The sequence below is a fragment of the Pogoniulus pusillus genome, chromosome 3 (assembly GCF_015220805.1).
Source record: "Pogoniulus pusillus isolate bPogPus1 chromosome 3, bPogPus1.pri, whole genome shotgun sequence".
Classification (NCBI taxonomy): Eukaryota; Metazoa; Chordata; class Aves; order Piciformes; family Lybiidae; genus Pogoniulus; species Pogoniulus pusillus.
The window spans coordinates 26,568,039-26,586,841 of NC_087266.1; the positions used below are offsets into that span (position 1 = coordinate 26,568,039).

Below are 18,803 nucleotides of genomic sequence, written 5' to 3' on the forward strand. Positions count from 1 at the left end.
TTGGCTTGAAAGTGTTTTCAGCTTATAGTCTACTGTCCCTGAAAGGTCACAGGATACTACAAAGGGGTGTATGTAAGTGAGATAGTAAGATTATTATCAAAGTCTTAAGACAGCTACACTGAAAACAACTCAGGAATGTTCTAGTGCACATGAAGACTGAGAGGTGATAGCAATTCCTGCATAAAGATTGCCTCAGACCTTCCACTGCCATATGTTGCCATTTTGTCTGCAGCAGAAACTTGACAATGAATGGGGATAGTATGACTTTCAAATGTTTTTTTCAGCCATATTGTGAAGAGTTAAAAAATGGTTTTCATACATTTTTACTTTTTCAAAATTCTAGGATGAGTTTTGTCTAGTAGGGTGGTTTAATGAAAGTAAAAACAAAAAAAGATCATAGGGACATACACACATTTTTTTCCATTTAAAAAAATAAATTAAGATTATAATTCTTAAAATTATAATATTTATAAATATTATAATTTAATATTTTGTATTGTCAATTTTTTTATAATGGCAAAATTATATCCAATTACTGAAGATAGGAAATTTCCTATTATGAAGTTAATAAACATGGATTAAAAAGAAAATAGGCATATGGAAGCAGTACAAGAGCTATTTAGGTAACTCAGTAGGTTAAAACAATTACAATGCACTTCATAAATCACAAGCAAACAAGATATTTTAGGGAAAGAGTGTGACAGATGAGGTCACCAGATAGGCAATATGTCATTTAGTTAACTTAAGCCCATATTTTTCCCATAATGTAGTAGATGAACTCATTAGTTACAATGAAAAACAGTAAGGAGGAGGCATCTGGCTTCCAACTGCCTATTTTTGACAGGGTTAAGATCACAAGATCTAGTAATGTTTCTGCTTTGTCTACTGACATGGCCTTGTGCTGCAGAAAACTGATGAGGTCTGCTGAAAATTTACAGACTTACTGTCACAATGTTGTAACATAGACAGATGCAATCAGTTATATTTTTTGCTTCTGTTCATGTTTATCATTTGCTGAGTTGCTTTGAGTGTTTAGGATCTTTATGAAAGCATGCACACTATTGATTTAAGATCTTTCTAAGTCACTATGAAGCAGTATTCTTTATTCCTGGATTCTGAAGGCAACAGAATTGCTATGACACAGAATAAAATTAGAATTAAACTGGTCGATATGCAGCAGTAACTATAATTGATTGGGTTTTTTTGGCCATGCTACGGAGTTTGTAAGTTACCTGCAGCAGTTCTGCTACTAATGCTGATCCAAAAGATTTTGTAATATGGCTTGTCAGGCATTTATCTGAATGTCACAAATGCTGATTTTCTTCTATTGTTAGTCGAGAGACAGTTATTAAGCAGCTTTTTCAGTGCTGAATTTTTTTCATTTGACATATATATATATATTGGACCTTTCAAACATTTATTATTTAGCTTGCTTGATTTAAAAATGGGTGTTAATGCACTGGATTTAGAGATTGTTATAGTGATAAATCAGACTAAGCTTAGTTGTTTAGTACAGTGTATTTGTATTAAGTACTGGAGATACAGTAAGAGTAAAGATACAGGTGTGGTCACTGTGTAAATTAAATAACCATGCACTTAACTATATCTAGAATAACTTTTTTCCTAAATAATTTTAATTATTTTTATGCATTGTATGTGGTATCTCAATTCTCTATCCACAAATTCAGTTTTCCTTCCATTTTTAGTTTCAGATACAGCAATTCTCTAGGCATTTTCTTCTCCTTTGGGAATAATGGATTACAAGGCACCTGCTGACTAATGAAGAACAATCCTATTTATAGTGTCTCAGAATTAATTCTGGTTTTTTGAAATTGCTACTCTGACTGGGAAGCTGTTTCAGAATCTTAAGTCCCTATTGAAGCCTGTCACTGCTCAAATGGAACTGTTTTGATTTGGGGTTTTGGTTTGCTTTGGCTTTGTTGTTTTGGATTTGCTTTTTTTTTGTTTTTCAATTTGCACCTGAAAATACATATATGATAGCTGTTGTGTACTTTCTCAGTGTTAGTTTGGCCAGATAATATCAGACAGACTCTGTTTTTCTATCCTGCAACAGTAGATCACTACGAATCTTCATAATGGCTTTTCCATCTTTCATCTTTTCCATATAACAGTGTGCACAGTATTCAAAAATAACTCCTTCAAGTCTTCTCTTCTGACATTAGTAATTAACTGTTGCAGGATCTGTTTCTTCAGAAAAGTTTGTCATATTTGCCTTTACCATGTATTTTCATTGTATTGGTAACTAAATAGTTACCAGTAACTGATGTATACAGGTTCTTTTCTTCCGTCATTTCCAGATGACAAATTCCAGGTATAACAAGAATTTCTGTTAGTCCCTGGATGCAGATCTCTTCTCTGTTTAAATTTGTAGCTCTGTCATAATATCTTCTTACAATTATCCTTCTGTGGCCATCAGTTGTACCTGGTTAACTTTATCCTCAGCAAATTTCACCAAGACATTGTTACTTTTTCACCTGAAATCTTTATTAAAATTTTAAATTGGATCACTCCCACAGTAGCTTCTCTCAGTCTGCCTTTTGGTTGTTGGTTTGTTTTTTTTTTGGTTGTTGTTTTTTGTTTGTTTGTTTGTTATTTTTATTTATTTATTTTTGTGGGTTTTTTTAAAACTACTTGATGGCTTCTTCTCATCTTCATTTTTTTTTCCTACGTCGTCTTAATTTCCAGGTAGCTCTACTGCATTTGACTACATTGACCCTTATTTTCTTGGAGCAATAAATATTTTTAAAGCTCTCTGCATAGCTATTTTGTAATCTGTTTTTTTTTATTCCATTACTATTTTAACTGCAAAATAAATCCTGAAATCTTCTTTAAGGTCATGTGTTTCATCAGATAATTTTTTTCTTCTTAAAAAGAAAAAGAATATATTGAATTCTTCAGTTATATATTTCTCTCTCCATTTACCTGTTAGGCAAAAATAGTACTAGACTGCTAATTTCATAGACTGCTTCTTTCAAAACTGGATAAGAGTCAGTTCATTCCCATTACTGTAAAATACATAGAAATGTTTCTTCTGATTTATTTAGGGTGTTTGAATTTCCACAACACATTTCCATTAGCTTTATTGTCTTCAGTTCTGTATTCAGCATTAAAAATTGAGATTGGGTGTACTCTAGCTTCACCATGTAGTAGACTGTCCTTTTAGTGCCCTCTTCTCCTTTACATTACAAGACAATCTTAGGCGATTTTACCTACCATGTATTATAAGGGCAATAATCTGCTTGACCAGTAGTCCAATCCTATTCTTCCCTCAGTTAAGCAGTGTTTTTGTGTGGATGAATCTTTAAAAGACAAACAAGTAGAAAATCTGTTGGCATCATTCTGTGGATCAGATATCCTCTGTGCCAAATATAGGCAGTGCTAAGTCAATATGGATTTTTTTACTTCCTGACCTGGCAGAGGCTAAGTGCATTTTATACAGCTCATAAATCCAGTTTCTACTTCCTGCTGCACAAAAAAGAGCTCATATCTATTTGATAAGATGTGTTTAAGGCACTTAGGAGGAAGAGAAGGGAGTGGCCTCAGCATTTATGGTTATTAAAAGAAGAAAACAATGTTCTCTGTAATGGATTATTCTACTTTGTATTGTTAAGAGACTCTTCTGTTCTATCTATATCCATTTGTTACTGGTTATACAATTGAAGAGTGTACACTGCCATTAGTTCAAACAAATAATTTCATATCCAATTGTTTTCTGCACACATGCACTTAAAACACGTTTGGTAAATACATATTTTACAGCTGTGTCAAACAATTGGTGAGAAGATTTATATGGCCACCATTACAGCTACGTTGTTGAAGGAGATTTTCATTGGGATAGTCAGAAGAGCAGAGCTTTATATAGCTATGTCATAAAATATTTTCCATATTATCTAAACTACTATATTGAAACCATATAGTAGTTCCTCTTTCATCCATAGGCCAGCTAAATTTTATAATGAAGTGATCCAATGAAAATAGCTTGAAAATAAAAGTGAGTGCAAGCTTTTTGTTTTTACAAATTACCCCAGTCTGTTGCTTAAAAAAATAACCCCCAAAAAATATGTATATAGAGGTTACTCACAACTCTAACTTTCCATTAAGCATAGAAAATTATTCTTATGTAATGAATTTGTTGTGTCTGTTTCACTGAAGTAATTAATAGAGGTATGCTATTCTCGGTTACAAGATGTTGTAGAGTCAGTTTCAATCTGGAAACGTTCCAAACTCAACAGATTTCACTGCCCATCTATAAAGCTGTGTTTATTTTGTTCTAAACATTTATCTGAAAGAACTACAGAATTTTGCTTTTTGTGAGGGAGGAGTTATCTAAAGAATCAGCAGTAACACTTCTCTTTTTTTCATTCATATATAGATAAACTTGTATTCAGTGTAATACGTGTGTAAACATTTTTTGCAATACCCGTTTTAAACAAAATGTGTAAACAAAAGGTCTAGCAGTTTTCTTTTGAATGCAAGCTTAATATTTGCTGACAGCAATAGAGATTAAATTTTGTGGTAATCCTAAGATGTAAGTGATTGCATTTTTCTCTGCCAGTACTCTCACAGGTCATACAGATACGCAATTGATAGGTTATAGTGTTTCGTGTTTTTCCTGGCAGTATTTTGCTGTTTGATTACTGTGTGAGTGGTGGGCTCTAATTTGTAAATGTCACTGAGTTTGCATAATGCAACTTTGGGCTCCCTCTTCCGAGCCTTTATTTATGCCAAACAGCTGTTGAAAGCAAAATGTTTTGTTTATGAAATGAGCTTTTAAGGTTTACACCAGTAAGACTTGTGGCCATTATAGCACATTCCTGTCTTGTTAAACATGATGGTCTTATTTTGAAGAAAAATAATCAAACTGAGTTAGAAATATTGTTCATAATCTCTATTTCGCTGCAGAGACACCGACTGTATTTCCAGAAAATATCAAAGATAAAGACACACCAACACCAGTTGAAGATATTCAGCTGGAAAGCTCCATTCCTCATACAGATTCTGGAATTGGAGATGAACAGATGCCCAGTATTTTGAATGGGACAGACTTGGAGACCAGCACAGGCCCTGATGCTATGAGTGAGCTGTTGTCTACTTTGTCTTCAGAAGTGAAGAAATCTCAGGAGAGCTTAACGGAGAGCCCCAGTGAAATGCTGAAACCTGCATCGTCGATATCCAGTATCAGCCAAAGTAAAGGCATCAATGTTAAGGAAATACTGAAAAGTCTTGTGGCAGCCCCTGTCGAAATTGCAGAATGTGGTCCGGATCCGATCCCTTACCCAGATCCTGCTCTGAAGAGAGAAGCTCAGGCTATTCTTCCCATGCAGTTTCACTCATTTGACAGGTATATGACTGGATTCACTATTTTATATTGATGTAATTCAGAAGTTTGAAAAAAATGTTGTGGGTTTCTTTTTTTTAAGCATGGTTCTTCTTTTGCTTTCTACTAGACTATGTTAAAATGCAGCTGTATTTCTTCTCCTTTTCTGTGATCCCAAAACAAACCATATAGTACAGATAAAAGTAATTCTGCTTGTTGTTTTCTGCCAACAGTGAATAAAACTCTAGGAGGTACTTGGAAAACAAGCCTGTTGTAAGGAAATATTTTTGCAATAAAGTTCTTTTTCTTTTAAAACAGCATTTTAGTGAGGAAGAGGGGTAATACCTGCTGATACAGAACAGACTGCAGAAATTCAGTCAAATATTCTTTCAAAGGCTTAATTCTTAATTGGATCCATCATTGTGCTGTTTTCTGGTACTGAAATGCTTCAACCATGGCAAATTGTTTGCATGGTCATGGTGGAAACCAGTTTCCTTTCAGTTCTTTAAACAGCAAATGTACTTAAAAGTTAGTGTTTAAAAATAAACCACTGAATATTTCCACAAAGAGTCCTTTGTTTCTCTTCTTAGGCTGTAGTTTCCCCACTTCTAATAGATATACTTTTCTTTATAAATCTAGTCCATCTAAGTTATCCTGAAAATATCCTGTGATAAGATGTGTAATTGACAACATCCTTCCACAGGAGTAACACAATCGATTGTGGGTTCAATCTTAACCGGTGCAAGGAGCTAATTGTTATGAGTGCTGATATGGTTCTGTTTTCCAATATGCCAAGATCTATCCAGTTTCTTCATAAAAATAAGTTTTACATGTAAAAATTGGAATCCAGACTTAAAGCCACTGTGAAAACATCTCAAAATTTTAGGCAAAGATTTGCCTAAGAATTGCAGGCACAAGAATTAGAATTCTGGAGGAAGTGAAAAATATAGGAAGAAAATGTCTGTGTTGTGATCTCTGAGAAAAATCCATCTGCATTTACAGAAAACATGCAAAAATGTCAGAAAGGTCTTCATTGAAATCATAAGCAATATGTTATCAATGCTTCCAGCATAATTTTCAGCACAAAGATACATGAGGACTTTACCATTGGAGTGAAAAAAAACACTTTAAGATATGAATTCCATAGGAATATTAATTCCCTTTTGTCTCTGCTTTTCTGAAAGAATTCATGTAAGCAATCAGCCAGAATCTGTTGCAACAATAAAAACTGGATCAAGATAGGAAAAGTGGAATGTGCTTTAGATGCAGTGATTCTATCCCTTTCTAATAATATTTTAAGTCCTAGGACTGTTCGAGAGAAAGCTTATTTAGCATCTATTTCATTAAGAGGGTACTGTTTTATTCATTAGTTTGCATGTTTTGATGTTAGAGTGACTTCAAAGTGAAGTGAAAACAGTTTTTCCTTATCCCCTTGCAAGGAACTATCATATTCCAGAATGCCTTCATGTACAAGCAGTACAAAAAAATTGTGCCAGGTGTAATATTAATAGCCCCTAGCTGTAACCACAGAAAGAGAACTTAAATCTCTTCAGCTAAATTTCTGTCTGGATCAGTTAAAAAAAATACTTCATTCATTGTTAATTTATAAAATGCTAGACAATTAAATTGGAGCATGAAATGTCTTAGTCATTGTTAGAGGAAACTTTACACCAAGGTGATTAAAGAGATCAGTTTTATCCTGTGTTTCTAAATTACAGCCTTAAGAAAGCATTAAAAACACTAAAGGACTGTGGTAGGTGGCCATAACCTGTATTTAGTGTGAGCACCTCTATTGGATTCTTCTTGCAGCAGTGTGACTGCTTGTACCTTTCAAACGTCGTTCTTAGTAGTTGCTAATACAGAATTTCTTAATTCTTTGAGATAGTCATAGAATCATAGAACGGTTTAGGTTGGAAGGGACCTCAAAGATCATCTTATTCCAACCGCCTGGCATAGGCAAGGACACCTCCTGCTAGAACAGGTCTCTCAAGGCCTTATCCAGCCTAGCCTTGAACACCTCCAGGGAGGGAGCATCCACACCTCTCTGGGCAACCTGATCCAGTGTTTCTCCACCCTCACTGTAAAGAACTTCTTCCCAACATCTAGTCTAAACCTCATCCCTTCCAGTTTAAACCCATTATTTCTTGTCTTGTCAATACAAGGAAAAGCTTACTTAATAAGTTAATAACAAGTTTGGATAAGAGCTAGCGGGTTTAGTAGTTTCGTTTGTCCCTATTGTTTTACCTTGCTGACCAGGTTGTGATGTCACACTTTCCAGTACAAAGTGTGCAGCTGTGTTTGTATCTTGATAGCATATGTTGTACCATGTCAACACTTGGCATTATTTCCTTCTGCAGCTAAAAAAGTGGCAATGGATAACGTTTAGGCAACATAAGATCTATTTACCCTGATTTTATTGGGATATTTTGTTTGTCTTAAGTAGATGAATTTGCTATCTGATTTAATGTGAAATAGGTAATACTTTTTAGCATAAGCAACAGCTATGAATTGATAGGTTCGGGCAGATCCCAGCATACCAGGAACTTCAACTATATGTACGTTGTTGAACTGTGGACATCTTCATAAAAATACTGATGTGTGATGTTAGCCAGATGGCTGCATTACTGAATGATGACTGCTCTTCAGGCAAATACTTTCCTATGCAACCTGCTCATATTTTCAAAGTACTGGGGCTGATCTCTTCTCCCAGGCAACCAGTGACAGAACAAGAGGACACAGCCTCAAGCTCCACCAGGGCAGGTTTGGCCTGGATGTTAGGAAGAAGTTCTTCACAAAAAGAGTGATTGGCCATTGGAATAGGCTGCCTAGGGAGGTGATGGAGTCACCGTCCCTGGAGGTGTTTAAAAGGAGGCCTCGTGGGGCAGTTAGTGCCGTGGTTTAGTAAATTAGAAGGTGTTAGGTTGGAATTAATGATCTTGAAAGTCTTTTCCAACCTGGTTAATTCTGTGATTCTGTGATAGTTAACTGACTGCTGTGGCAATCTTTGGAGGCCAAAAATGGTGGTATTGCCACTTTTCTTTTTCAAATTACAGAGGAGGAGCAGATTGAAAACCTGATGCTATAACTTAATAGTGGATGAAACGAGGGTTAAGGGAAAGAACCTTGAATAATATGTTAAAGTAATATGAGAATTAATTAAAATATTGAGACAGAAACAGGAATTTTAGCTTAGGGTAGTTTTATGAACATTTTATGTTGCCTACAGTATCCCAGTTGTCATTGAAAAAAAATGAAAAAAATGACAACCTGATTGTTTTTTCACACTTGTTCATGGAAATTTAATTGCACTAAAAAATATAAAATAAGAGTTAAATAATATACATTGTGTATTTTTTAGAAGCTAATACTATGCCCATAGGATCTTCTTGATGTAGTTTATTCAGCTTTTGGTCATGCAGCTATTGGTCATGTTTGTTTTCTAGAGAGACTCATGAGCACGGGAGTGTAATGTTTTGTAAGGCTTTGTTTACTTTGTTTTTTAGTACAATATGCACAGTGGTCACATCAAAAGATGATAAAATATTCCCAGTCCTTGTGAGGCTAGACTGTTTTATTTTATTTTTGCTTTTGGATGGCTGAGTGCCTTGTAAAAGAGGAGTTGACCTAATAAGTAATTAGTATATTTGTTATTTCAAGGCTATTTCTTTAGCTGTAATCACTGATCTTGCATGCAGGTGAACACCATATAAAGCAAAACTGTAAACAGAGTCAACGTTAATAATTCTGTTTTATCACTTACGTTTTACTCTGTTTGTTCTTTTAATTGTGCATTGCTAGCACAATCCTAAGAGTTACTGTGCAATAAGCTGCAGTGCATTCTCCCACAGAATTTGTGCAGTTATAAATGAAATAGAAAAGCAGAAAATATGTCCAACATGTTTTATCAAACAGGACTTGTGTGCAGTTAATGTATGCGGCAGTTCAAGTACTATCGAATGTAAATGATGAGGTGATATTGATGAAAGGAGGGGATTGAGGTCTCAGGGGCGCTGATGACGGATTGAACAGAAGCGGCCTTGCGCCGCACGTAACTCAAGTCTGTCGTCTTCACCGCTCAAAGCCGTAATGGGAGGTGGCAGTCTGAAATGAGTTGCCACGGCAAAGAGTATTATTTTTGAAATGCTTTCACACAAATCACTAGGCCCTGCATACAACTTAGTTTCATGCTTTAATGTCATCAGGAGGCACAAATTGGTGTGTCTAATTGTTTGCCACCTGCCAGCAAAATGAGCTGCCAGCCAGCCAGACGGGTTTGATTGTCTGTCAGCTCTTCAATAGATTGAGAGTGACAACATCAAAAATTTCACTTCAAACTCTGAAGCTTTGAGCAGCTTTTCAGAGACCTCTTCCCCACAAGTGCTTCTGGACAACTGCATTTTTCAATTAGTTTTCAATATATTACTGCCTTCTGCCTCATCTGTCTTAAGGTAGCTGTAATTACGTTATGAGCTATATAAACAAATTTCAGGGACACTGGAGCCTGGCTCCTCAAAGTTATGACATGTCTTTTAACATCAGACTGAATTCCCTGAAAATGGCATCTAGGATGACATTTTTAGAAGAAAACATTAAGGATTATTTCACCGAGATTTACAACTAATGAAACATAACTCTCCAATAATCCCTTTTTGCCTTCTTGTCTTTTGTCTGACAAAAATCAATCCCTGCCGTTGATTTTTAGGGTTTGGGGATTTCTTCTCTCTGGTGACTTTTATTTGTTTGGTTGCTTTTTTATTTGGTTGGGATTTTTTTTGTCAATTTACATTTGTCCCACTAAATGGAACCTAGACCATTTACGTTTGTGAATTTATTTGTGATTCTACCAGGTACTTCATCGTGAAGCTTACAATTGTTCCAGTCTACTTTTTGTTCTAGTACAGAACTTTGAGAGGGCTGCAGTTGTTGAAAGTCTTTGTGGTTTTAGGTCTCATGTATTATTTTTTCAAAGTGAGGTAATTTACATTTATTTTCAATACTTAGCAGAATTATTCCAATCGAAGGCATGCTTGCACAAGCAGAAAATCTAAAGTTCTTGGAAGTGAGATTGGTTATTTTTGCTGCTATTAAATACCTTATTCCCTTCTAATCCATTATCACTTTATGAACTGGAATACTATGGGCTAGTTTGCATGCTCACTAAAGTCTTTACAGGCATGTTTTAAGTCTTTTGAAGGATGCACTTCTGAAGTACTGTAGTCTTGGTTTTATTTTGTGGGCTTTTTTTCCTTCTGTAGAATGTTCTTGGAGCTATGTTTAAAGTTACTAATATGCTAGAAAAAATGGATATCTTGTGAAACTCAATGAGGAATTATACGTGCAAGTTAGAGCAGTGGAAGAAGTTCTTCAGAAAGTAACTTTAGTATATTTTCTATATATAGGCTATATTTAGGAGGACTAATCAGAGTTTTAATAGAATTAACTATTACCTTTTTTATATTTTTTTAAAATAATGACAGACAGAATGGGAAAAAGAACTGAAAGAGAAGATTCACTGAAGAATGGGGAGATTCAACATCAATCTGTTGTATTGCCCACCGTTTGAGAAATCATTGATACACACTAGTCTGCAGAGCCATTGAAATAAAACAGTTGAATTAGGGGATTATGTTTTTGTTAGAATCATTAAATTCTCCAAAATGTGATTGCTGAAAAATAGATTTGATTTTCCTGAAAACTTACTAAAACTGTCTTATGAATTAATGGTTTAGTCTTCTCCCAGCAGAAAATATTGCTTTGTAAAGTTCCCAGGAATCAAGGAGACAGTTACAGGTGCTGTCTGTACTTAATCATTTCATCCCCCATTACTCTCAGTACCAGTAGTTTGTGAACGTGCGCATGAGCAGTGGATAATCAGCAGTATGCATGGTTTGTAAAGGACATGTTAATAACTTAACAACTTTCAGAGAAGAAATGCTAAACTTTCTTTTCAGACATTAATCTAACTATAGGAATAATGCAACATCTAATATAGCAAATGAATTGTTCCAAATTTTCTACTGTGATTTCTTCAGAAATGTCTGGCAGGTGCTGCTGTTTGATACAGAGTGCTTCTGTGAAAAATTTACCTGAAGCCTCTACTGCTTATTTGGAGAGCACTTCTTGAAAGTCCTTGTCTTTTCTGCTGCCATGGGGTGAGGAAATGGGGAGCAAGAATATTAATTCAGCCTGAAGAGGTTTCACATATCCCAGAAGAGGGTAAAGTGATTCTAATTTAATTGCTGCTGCTCAGATAGGTAGGATAAGATATCCAGTGTTGGAGATTTGTCTCTGACCTCTTGATTGACCAGACTGATTAGGTTGGAAGGCCTTTAAATTTTAAAACAGAGAAGAGGTGCAGGATGTGGTTGGACTCCATAATCTTAACTGTCTTTTCCAACCAAAATGATTCTTTGCTGCTTAACCTGCTTTGTCTGTCACCAGCACTGGCTAGCTAAATTTTTAAAAAACTTAAGTTGAGAACCTTCTTTTTAATTTTTTTAATCCCCTTATTTTTCTCTTTTTGCAGTTCAACATGTTGATGGTATTATTTTGTATTTAGTTACTTAATACTAATTTTTAAAGCTAACAGCAGGATACTGTGGCCATTTGCTGAAGTTAATTAATGAACCAGCAATACATAAATATTATGCAGGCTGTACCAACAACATTCATCTTAAGCATGATAGGAATTTCTAGCACTTAAGGCTTAGGTTTGTAATTTGGAAAGGACACTTGAAGTAACAGAGTAGTGATTGGTAGTTACAATTCTTTTAAGAAATGTAAACCACCCAATGAACAGAGAAATGAAAACAGTTGCTACAGCAAATTACTGCTAGGACTTTGCTGGCTGTGTCATCAGAGATTGTTTCAGACCATTATGATGTGATTCAGAAAATTGTGGACCAGCTGGGAACATTTCGAAATACACTGTATAAAACAAGACCTAAACTGAAATGCTGGAAACATATATAACCTTTTCTTCTAGTCTGTGGATTTCTGTTCCTCCTTGAAAGGAATACCTGATTCCTGATAGATACATGTAAAGCATCTATCATGTTAAATTCTCTCCCCCATTCATATTATGATTAGGTGAAAATTTATTTTGTTAATCTGTTTTGGTTTGTTTTGATTTCCCTATTTTCAGTGTGTTTGCTGTTAGAGTAGTTGGAATGGTTGGGTTTTTTTTCATTTGAAAGCAGTCTGTCACCCACTTTCACCTTTCTTGTTCTGCTCTTCCTCTGATTGTTTTACACGTTTTTGACCACTCCATTGTGGTGTTCGTATAGTTTTTCAGTCTCTTTCATCTGAACATCATTCTATATTCATTTGCTTTATTTTGTTTTATCTGTAGGAAAAAGACATTTTGACAAGGTCACCATGTATGACATGTCATAAAACTGCAGTTTCCCTCAGTCTGGCATGATGATGTCTCACTGATTTTGCCTATTCTTATGGTAGAGGTAGGGAGCATGGTATGAATAGCAGCAAATTAAAACTCAAGCGGTGACACTCATGATGTTTCTTTATAATTTGTGATTTAGTGACAGCTGACCAGTCCTAATGTCCTTATTTAGAACTACAGAAGAATATACTACAGAAGAATATCAACCATATGTAGAACATCCCACAGGTGTATTTGTGACATCTGGGCAGGATTTCTCGCTATAGGAACTGAATTTCAGTCCTACTAAAAAAAGCATCTTTGGTTTTATAGTGGGGTAGTACATTTAGGTATTGGATTAAATGACCTCTAAAGGTCCTTTCCAAACCAAACTGTTCTATGATTGACATATGCAGTCTTTGTTATGCAGAATTAAGTGGTCTTTTGAATACTCTGAAAGACCACTGAGCTGTCTGAAGGTAAAGAAGGAGACTTTGAATTTAGCATCATCTTCTTTGGAAAAGTAGCAGGAAGATAGCAAATACTTCTGCAGCTATTTTATCAGCAATTCAGCAGATACTAATACCAGACTTTATGGGAAGGGGAAAAAATATTTTACTTAAAACCCAAACCAAAACAGACCTCACTAACTCCAGAATATGCTGCAATGGCTTGAAGAGCATGGGATATGATCTCTCAAGCCTTCCTCATATTTCATAGGTTCTTCATAGGCTGGCAATGATTTTTAAGTTTTGGATATGCCAATAGTCTTTCTGTCCTTCCCCACTTCTTTGAATCTCTGTGAGTTCACTGCTTTTGTCTCCAAGGTTTGAGTAGTGTGTCCACTTCTGGGCTACTCAATTCAAGAGAGATGTTGAGATACTGGAACGTGTCCAGAGAAGGGCAATGAAGCTGATAACACAGCCCTATGAGGAGAGGCTAAGGGGGCTGGGGTTGTTTAGCCTGGAAAAGAGGAGGCTCAGGGGTGACCTCATTGCTGTCTACAACTACATGAAGGGAGGCTGTAGCCAGGTGGGGGTTGGTCTCTTCTCCCAGGCAACCAGTGACAGAACAAGGAGATACAGTCTCAAGTTATGCTGGGGGAGGTCTAGGCTGGATATTAGGAGGAAGTTCTTGACAGAGGGAGTGATTTGCTGTTGGAATGGGCTGCCCAGGGAGGTGGTGGAGTCACTGTTCTTGGAGGTGTTCAAGACTGGATGAGGCACTTAGTGCCATGGTCTAGTTGACTGGCTAGGGCTGGGTGCTAGGTTCGACTGGATGAGCTTGGAGGTCTCTTCCAACATGGTTGATTCTATTCTATGATTCTATTCTATTCTATGATTCTAACTTGTGAAGCTGTACACATCTGTAGCCTTGACAACCTGATCATGGATGTGTCATTAGTCTAGAATGATGCATTCTACACTAGAATGTGTCAGCCTAGAATGCCACCTTCTGCCATATCTCAACTTGTGCCTCCGCACCCAAATATTCCCATTCATCATTCAAACTAATCTTAGCCCTCCTATTGCAGTTCTCTGCAAAGATGATATAGGTAATGATAGTAGTTTCCGTATTAATGTAATTGGGAGATGCTCCCACTTAAGATGCAAGTCCTAATTTCTTCTTGTGTTTCTATGGTACTAGAGGGACATCACTCTTGTGTTCTTATTCACTGTTCCTGTAAAAATACAACTCAAGTGTTTAAAGTATTGATAGACCTAGAGGTTTTTGTGTGAGGGTAAGAGCTAATTTTAGGAAATTACATTGTGCTAGGGAGCAGATTAATCAACCCTGTGTAGATCTGGCTTTGTTCACCTGTAGCTGCTCCTATGTAAACGTTTCATATCAGCAGTAATTGTAAGAGATTATTAACTACAGATAAAAGCAATTATTTTAGCGTCACGTGTCTTAATCAATAGCTACTGCATTGAGCAGACTCATCTTCTTCTAATATAAATGGAAGGAGACAGAAAACCATCAATATGCCTCGAATTACCTTTCTAATAGTGCATGCTTTGGGGTGGTGGTAAATCTGTTGTTCAGAATGCATAGACATCGACTGGCACTGTTAGCTCCCTCCTTCCAGATTCTTTTGCACACTTTCATCATATAAGAGGAGATCACAAAAAATAATACTTCTGTATAATTCTCACAGTGGCTTCATCAATACAGTTTTTATCACCAGTCTTTATAATCCAGGGAGATGTGATTTAGACATATATGAAGGAACTACATCACTGTTAAAAAATATGCTGCAACTTTTGATCCATCTTATTTACACAGATGTATAACAAAATAATTCCTGAAGGAAATTCTGGAGCAAAATAACAGCCTTACTACCCTAGGTAGTTGCATTTTCTTGTTTTATTTGATCACAATAATTAATTTCAAAGAAAGGGGTATCTGCTTAAAGTAAATGTATGATGATGAAAATATATATCTCAAGATTAAAACATCTTTTCAAGTTTTATTACTGTTTTCTACTGAAACAGACTTGTTAGGATAATTTTTTAATAGAAAAATGGAAATAGTCTACACTCTAACAGCTGTCCAGTGTTGAAAAAATACTAATTTAATGTCTCTATCATATTTTTATTCTTTCCTTTTTAACATGCACAGCAAATCTTTTAATTTCAAGGGTTTTTTTTTAAGTGTTTTGAAATAGGAATAAGTTTGTTTGAAGGCAGTGTTGTCTGTATATATGTCAGATTTTTCTATAAATGACCTGATCTCCTCTGAAATGCTTCAAATTCTCAAGACTACTTTTTAAAGTTTGTTTTTAAATGGATGTGATAGCAGTATTGTGAAAACAAATATTTACTGTGTTGCATTTTAGGTCTTCAGTTTAAGTGATGTGTTATTTAAATGTGCATGAGAGATTTCTAGAAGCCTGAGTGCAAAACTATATTTGTTAGTCAACTAGAGGTGGAAGAGTAGTTATGCATAGTACTGAAGAATCAACTACTGCATTCAGATGACTGGCAAAATAGTTGTCATCTTAGATAACTTCAGTAAGGTCAACAAGATAGCATACTGAGTAAAACTGCATGCATATAGACTGTCAGTATGCTACTATCCTTTCCAACACAGCATTTTGTTTACAAATCTAGAACACAGGCGGTAGTGGTGTTCACAAAATATCGTTGAAGGAATAGGATCTTTCACCAGGTGGGCCCTAAAAGACAAAGTAAGTATCTCAGAGTCACGTAAAGCTGCAGACAAAAGATAGGAGTGTGGTTTTTGCATCCATTAATATGCCCCATTTCAGAAAGGCTAAGAAAATTGACATGGTTATGTGTTCCTCAGCGGTGCCATTATAACACGGCATAATCTCCTCATAAACACTGATTCTGTTGTGCAGTTCTAATAAACTGCTGTTTCTTTTTCCACAGGAGTGTGGTTGTACCAGTAAAGAAACCCCCTCCAGGTAGTCTGGCTGTTACCACGGTGGGAGCTGCAGCAGCTGGGAGTGGACTGCCGCCGGGTAGTACACCTAATATATTTGCAGCAACAGGAGCTACACCAAAAAGTATGATTAATACAACAGGTATTGTCCTTAAATATTTTTGTGACGCTCATTATTTCTTGTTTGTTTTTTGTTTTGTTACTTTTAGTGGCATTTTGTTTTTTAGTCATCTTTTTTTTTTGTTGTTACGGTTTTTGTACTTCTGAAATAAAAACCTAGAAAGATTAAATCACAGCCTTTGTTTCAGCCAAGATTTTTCCTTGGTGTATCTTTCTAATCATTGATAGTGCACATTGGACTTGCACAGCCTTAAATAAGTGAATAACTAGCCGTAATACTGATATAGAACTGTAGTTTAGATTGAAATGCACAAACTTCTCTACTGCTCTGCAGTAGAGGATGTTTATATGATATACACCAATTAATCCCTCCTTATGTGTCAAAGAAGGTAAAGACAACACACTACTTAATATACTGTAGACTGTTGAGGATTAGTATTTTGGGCAATTACTAATTGTCAGTAAAAATTATGCTATGCTTTTTTCCTAAGATTTTTCCCAAAGAACCTACATAATTTAACTGTAGTCCTGTCTTAACAGTAGTTGTTTATTGTGACCTACAGAAGCAGAAAAAGTACCTTGTTTTTTTCAATCATTTAATGATGAGATTATCTATCATGAAGGAGCCAGTTGACCATGGAGACTGTGGTTTTCATTCAGAAATTAATCCTTTCCAAGAGCAACTGATGTTTACCTAAGCTCCTTTGAAATGTCTGGCTACAGTTTTTTCTTTGTAAAACAAGCAAAAGCACTTGAGAGAAGAGCTCTCTTCAAGGATATCACAACTTCAGTCAAGGTCTGAGAAAGTTAAAATCTCCCTGGGATTGAATAAAATGAAGGGGGAAACTTTTGGCATCCTTCAACTTCATGGAATAATGTGAAGACACACTCATTTTTTTTCTTTCCTTTTGCAGATTATATTTAATACTTGGTAATTGAACTTTGATTTTTATAAGGACAAAAAAAAATCTTAAATTCTAATTATCCTGAGGCAGATTGGAGGAATGAATGCTTTGAATAATGTTACCACTTCTATGAACAGTTCCATTTGTCTAGCCATTTCTGTTAATCCTGAATGGATTTCATTTTAGGTACTCTTAAGGCATACAAAAAATATCCTTCATTGGAAACCTTGTTTTCCAAGAGATACTGAACAGTGTAAGCTTTTCAGTCTTCTCATTAAAGATCTGAAGTGTTTTGGCTGGAATGTGTTAGGTCTTTGTAAGTAATTGCATTTAAAAATCAGTAAATTCTGCATACTGTTTTTGGTACAGGACAGTATTGCAACGTACCATGGTCCATTCACTGCAGGTTAAAGGCTGATTTCTCTTGGTGGATCTTATAACCTCTTTTGTGTTTGGTTGTTTTTTGATTTTTTTAAATTCAGTAAAACTGTTTTTGTCTCCTAATTTATGGATTAGCTTGATTGAAGGAAGAATATTTATTCAATGGCATTTCAGCAGGTATCATATCTAATTAGAGCTAGATATATACTGAACTTCTTTAGTAAAACCTTGTCTGCATGAATTCATCTGAATGAGCTTTAGTGATGAATTCTTAGGAGGAAACAGTTTGAAAAGGCCTTCTCTTCCTACTCTTTTTAAATGTTTGAATGTTATGTTAACATTTTAGCAATGCTAAACACATTATTGACAGTAAAAAAGAAGTAATAGCGCATTGAAAGTGTGAATTTTAATTAAAATCATCATGTTGCCATTTTTAATTAAACTGTATCTACAGGAGTTAAAACACTGATGATCTATGTCAGGTTTTGAGATATAAGATAAAGTATCCAGATACTTTGTGGTTTATATGCTTGTAGTCTGTGAAATTATTAATAATTTTCAAGTAGTGTATGGAACAGCATTTTTTCCACTGTGTTGAAAGAGAAACAGCATACAGTTTTTCTAGGAACACTAGATGTCTCCCCAAACCTATTTACATTGTCTTTACAGATACTCTAGAAATACAGTTTTATCATTGAGATATATTCTGTGCTCAGCTTTTGTGAGAGGTGTTTTTTCTTTCAGTTATTCGTGGATTGCCATCAATGTTTGCATTCCATCTGCTGTCGCTGTCATAGTCAATGTCACTGTCACAATGTAATGAGATGTATGTTACTGAAGTCCTTTTAGTGCGTTGAATGTATCTTGTGGGAGATAGGTTTTCTTCATCTCTTTTTGTAAGAAGCTGGCTTTATAGGTTTTAGATTGGATTTCTGTCATTCATATCCTGATTCTCACTTCTATGTTAATCCAGTAGTTTTGGGTCCGTTTCACCTTCTCTTCTGGGAGCCTACCTGGTTAAACAACTTTGCAACTGCATTTTTAGACAACACCTCTAATGAAGAAAATTTGGCTTTGGAAGGAAAAGGGAAGAAGCAATAAAAATGTGTTATCTATGTATATGTGAATATAAATATGTAAATGATATAAATACATGCATGCACATATATATACATATGTATAGAGCTTTCATATTTTTTAAGCTATCTTATTCCCAGCAAGTTATTTTGATTCCCAGGCTAGGATAGGTAGCCTACCTTATGTTTTTGTG

The 18,803-nt window shown here is 35.4% G+C and overlaps 1 protein-coding gene across 6 annotated transcripts in view; it reads left to right on the forward strand.

Annotated features, from left to right (window-relative positions):
- The window catches only part of NBEA (neurobeachin), a 527,236-nt gene that overhangs the window by 198,626 nt on the left and 309,807 nt on the right, over positions 1–18,803 (forward strand). For 5 of the 6 annotated variants that reach the window (XM_064173040.1, XM_064173052.1, XM_064173060.1 and 2 more), the window contains 2 exons: positions 4,924–5,362; positions 16,115–16,269. In XM_064173040.1, coding sequence (XP_064029110.1) covers positions 4,924–5,362; positions 16,115–16,269 — 594 coding nt within the window. The remainder of the gene's footprint in view (positions 1–4,923; positions 5,363–16,114; positions 16,270–18,803) is intronic. The other variant, XM_064173047.1, reaches the window with a different exon arrangement.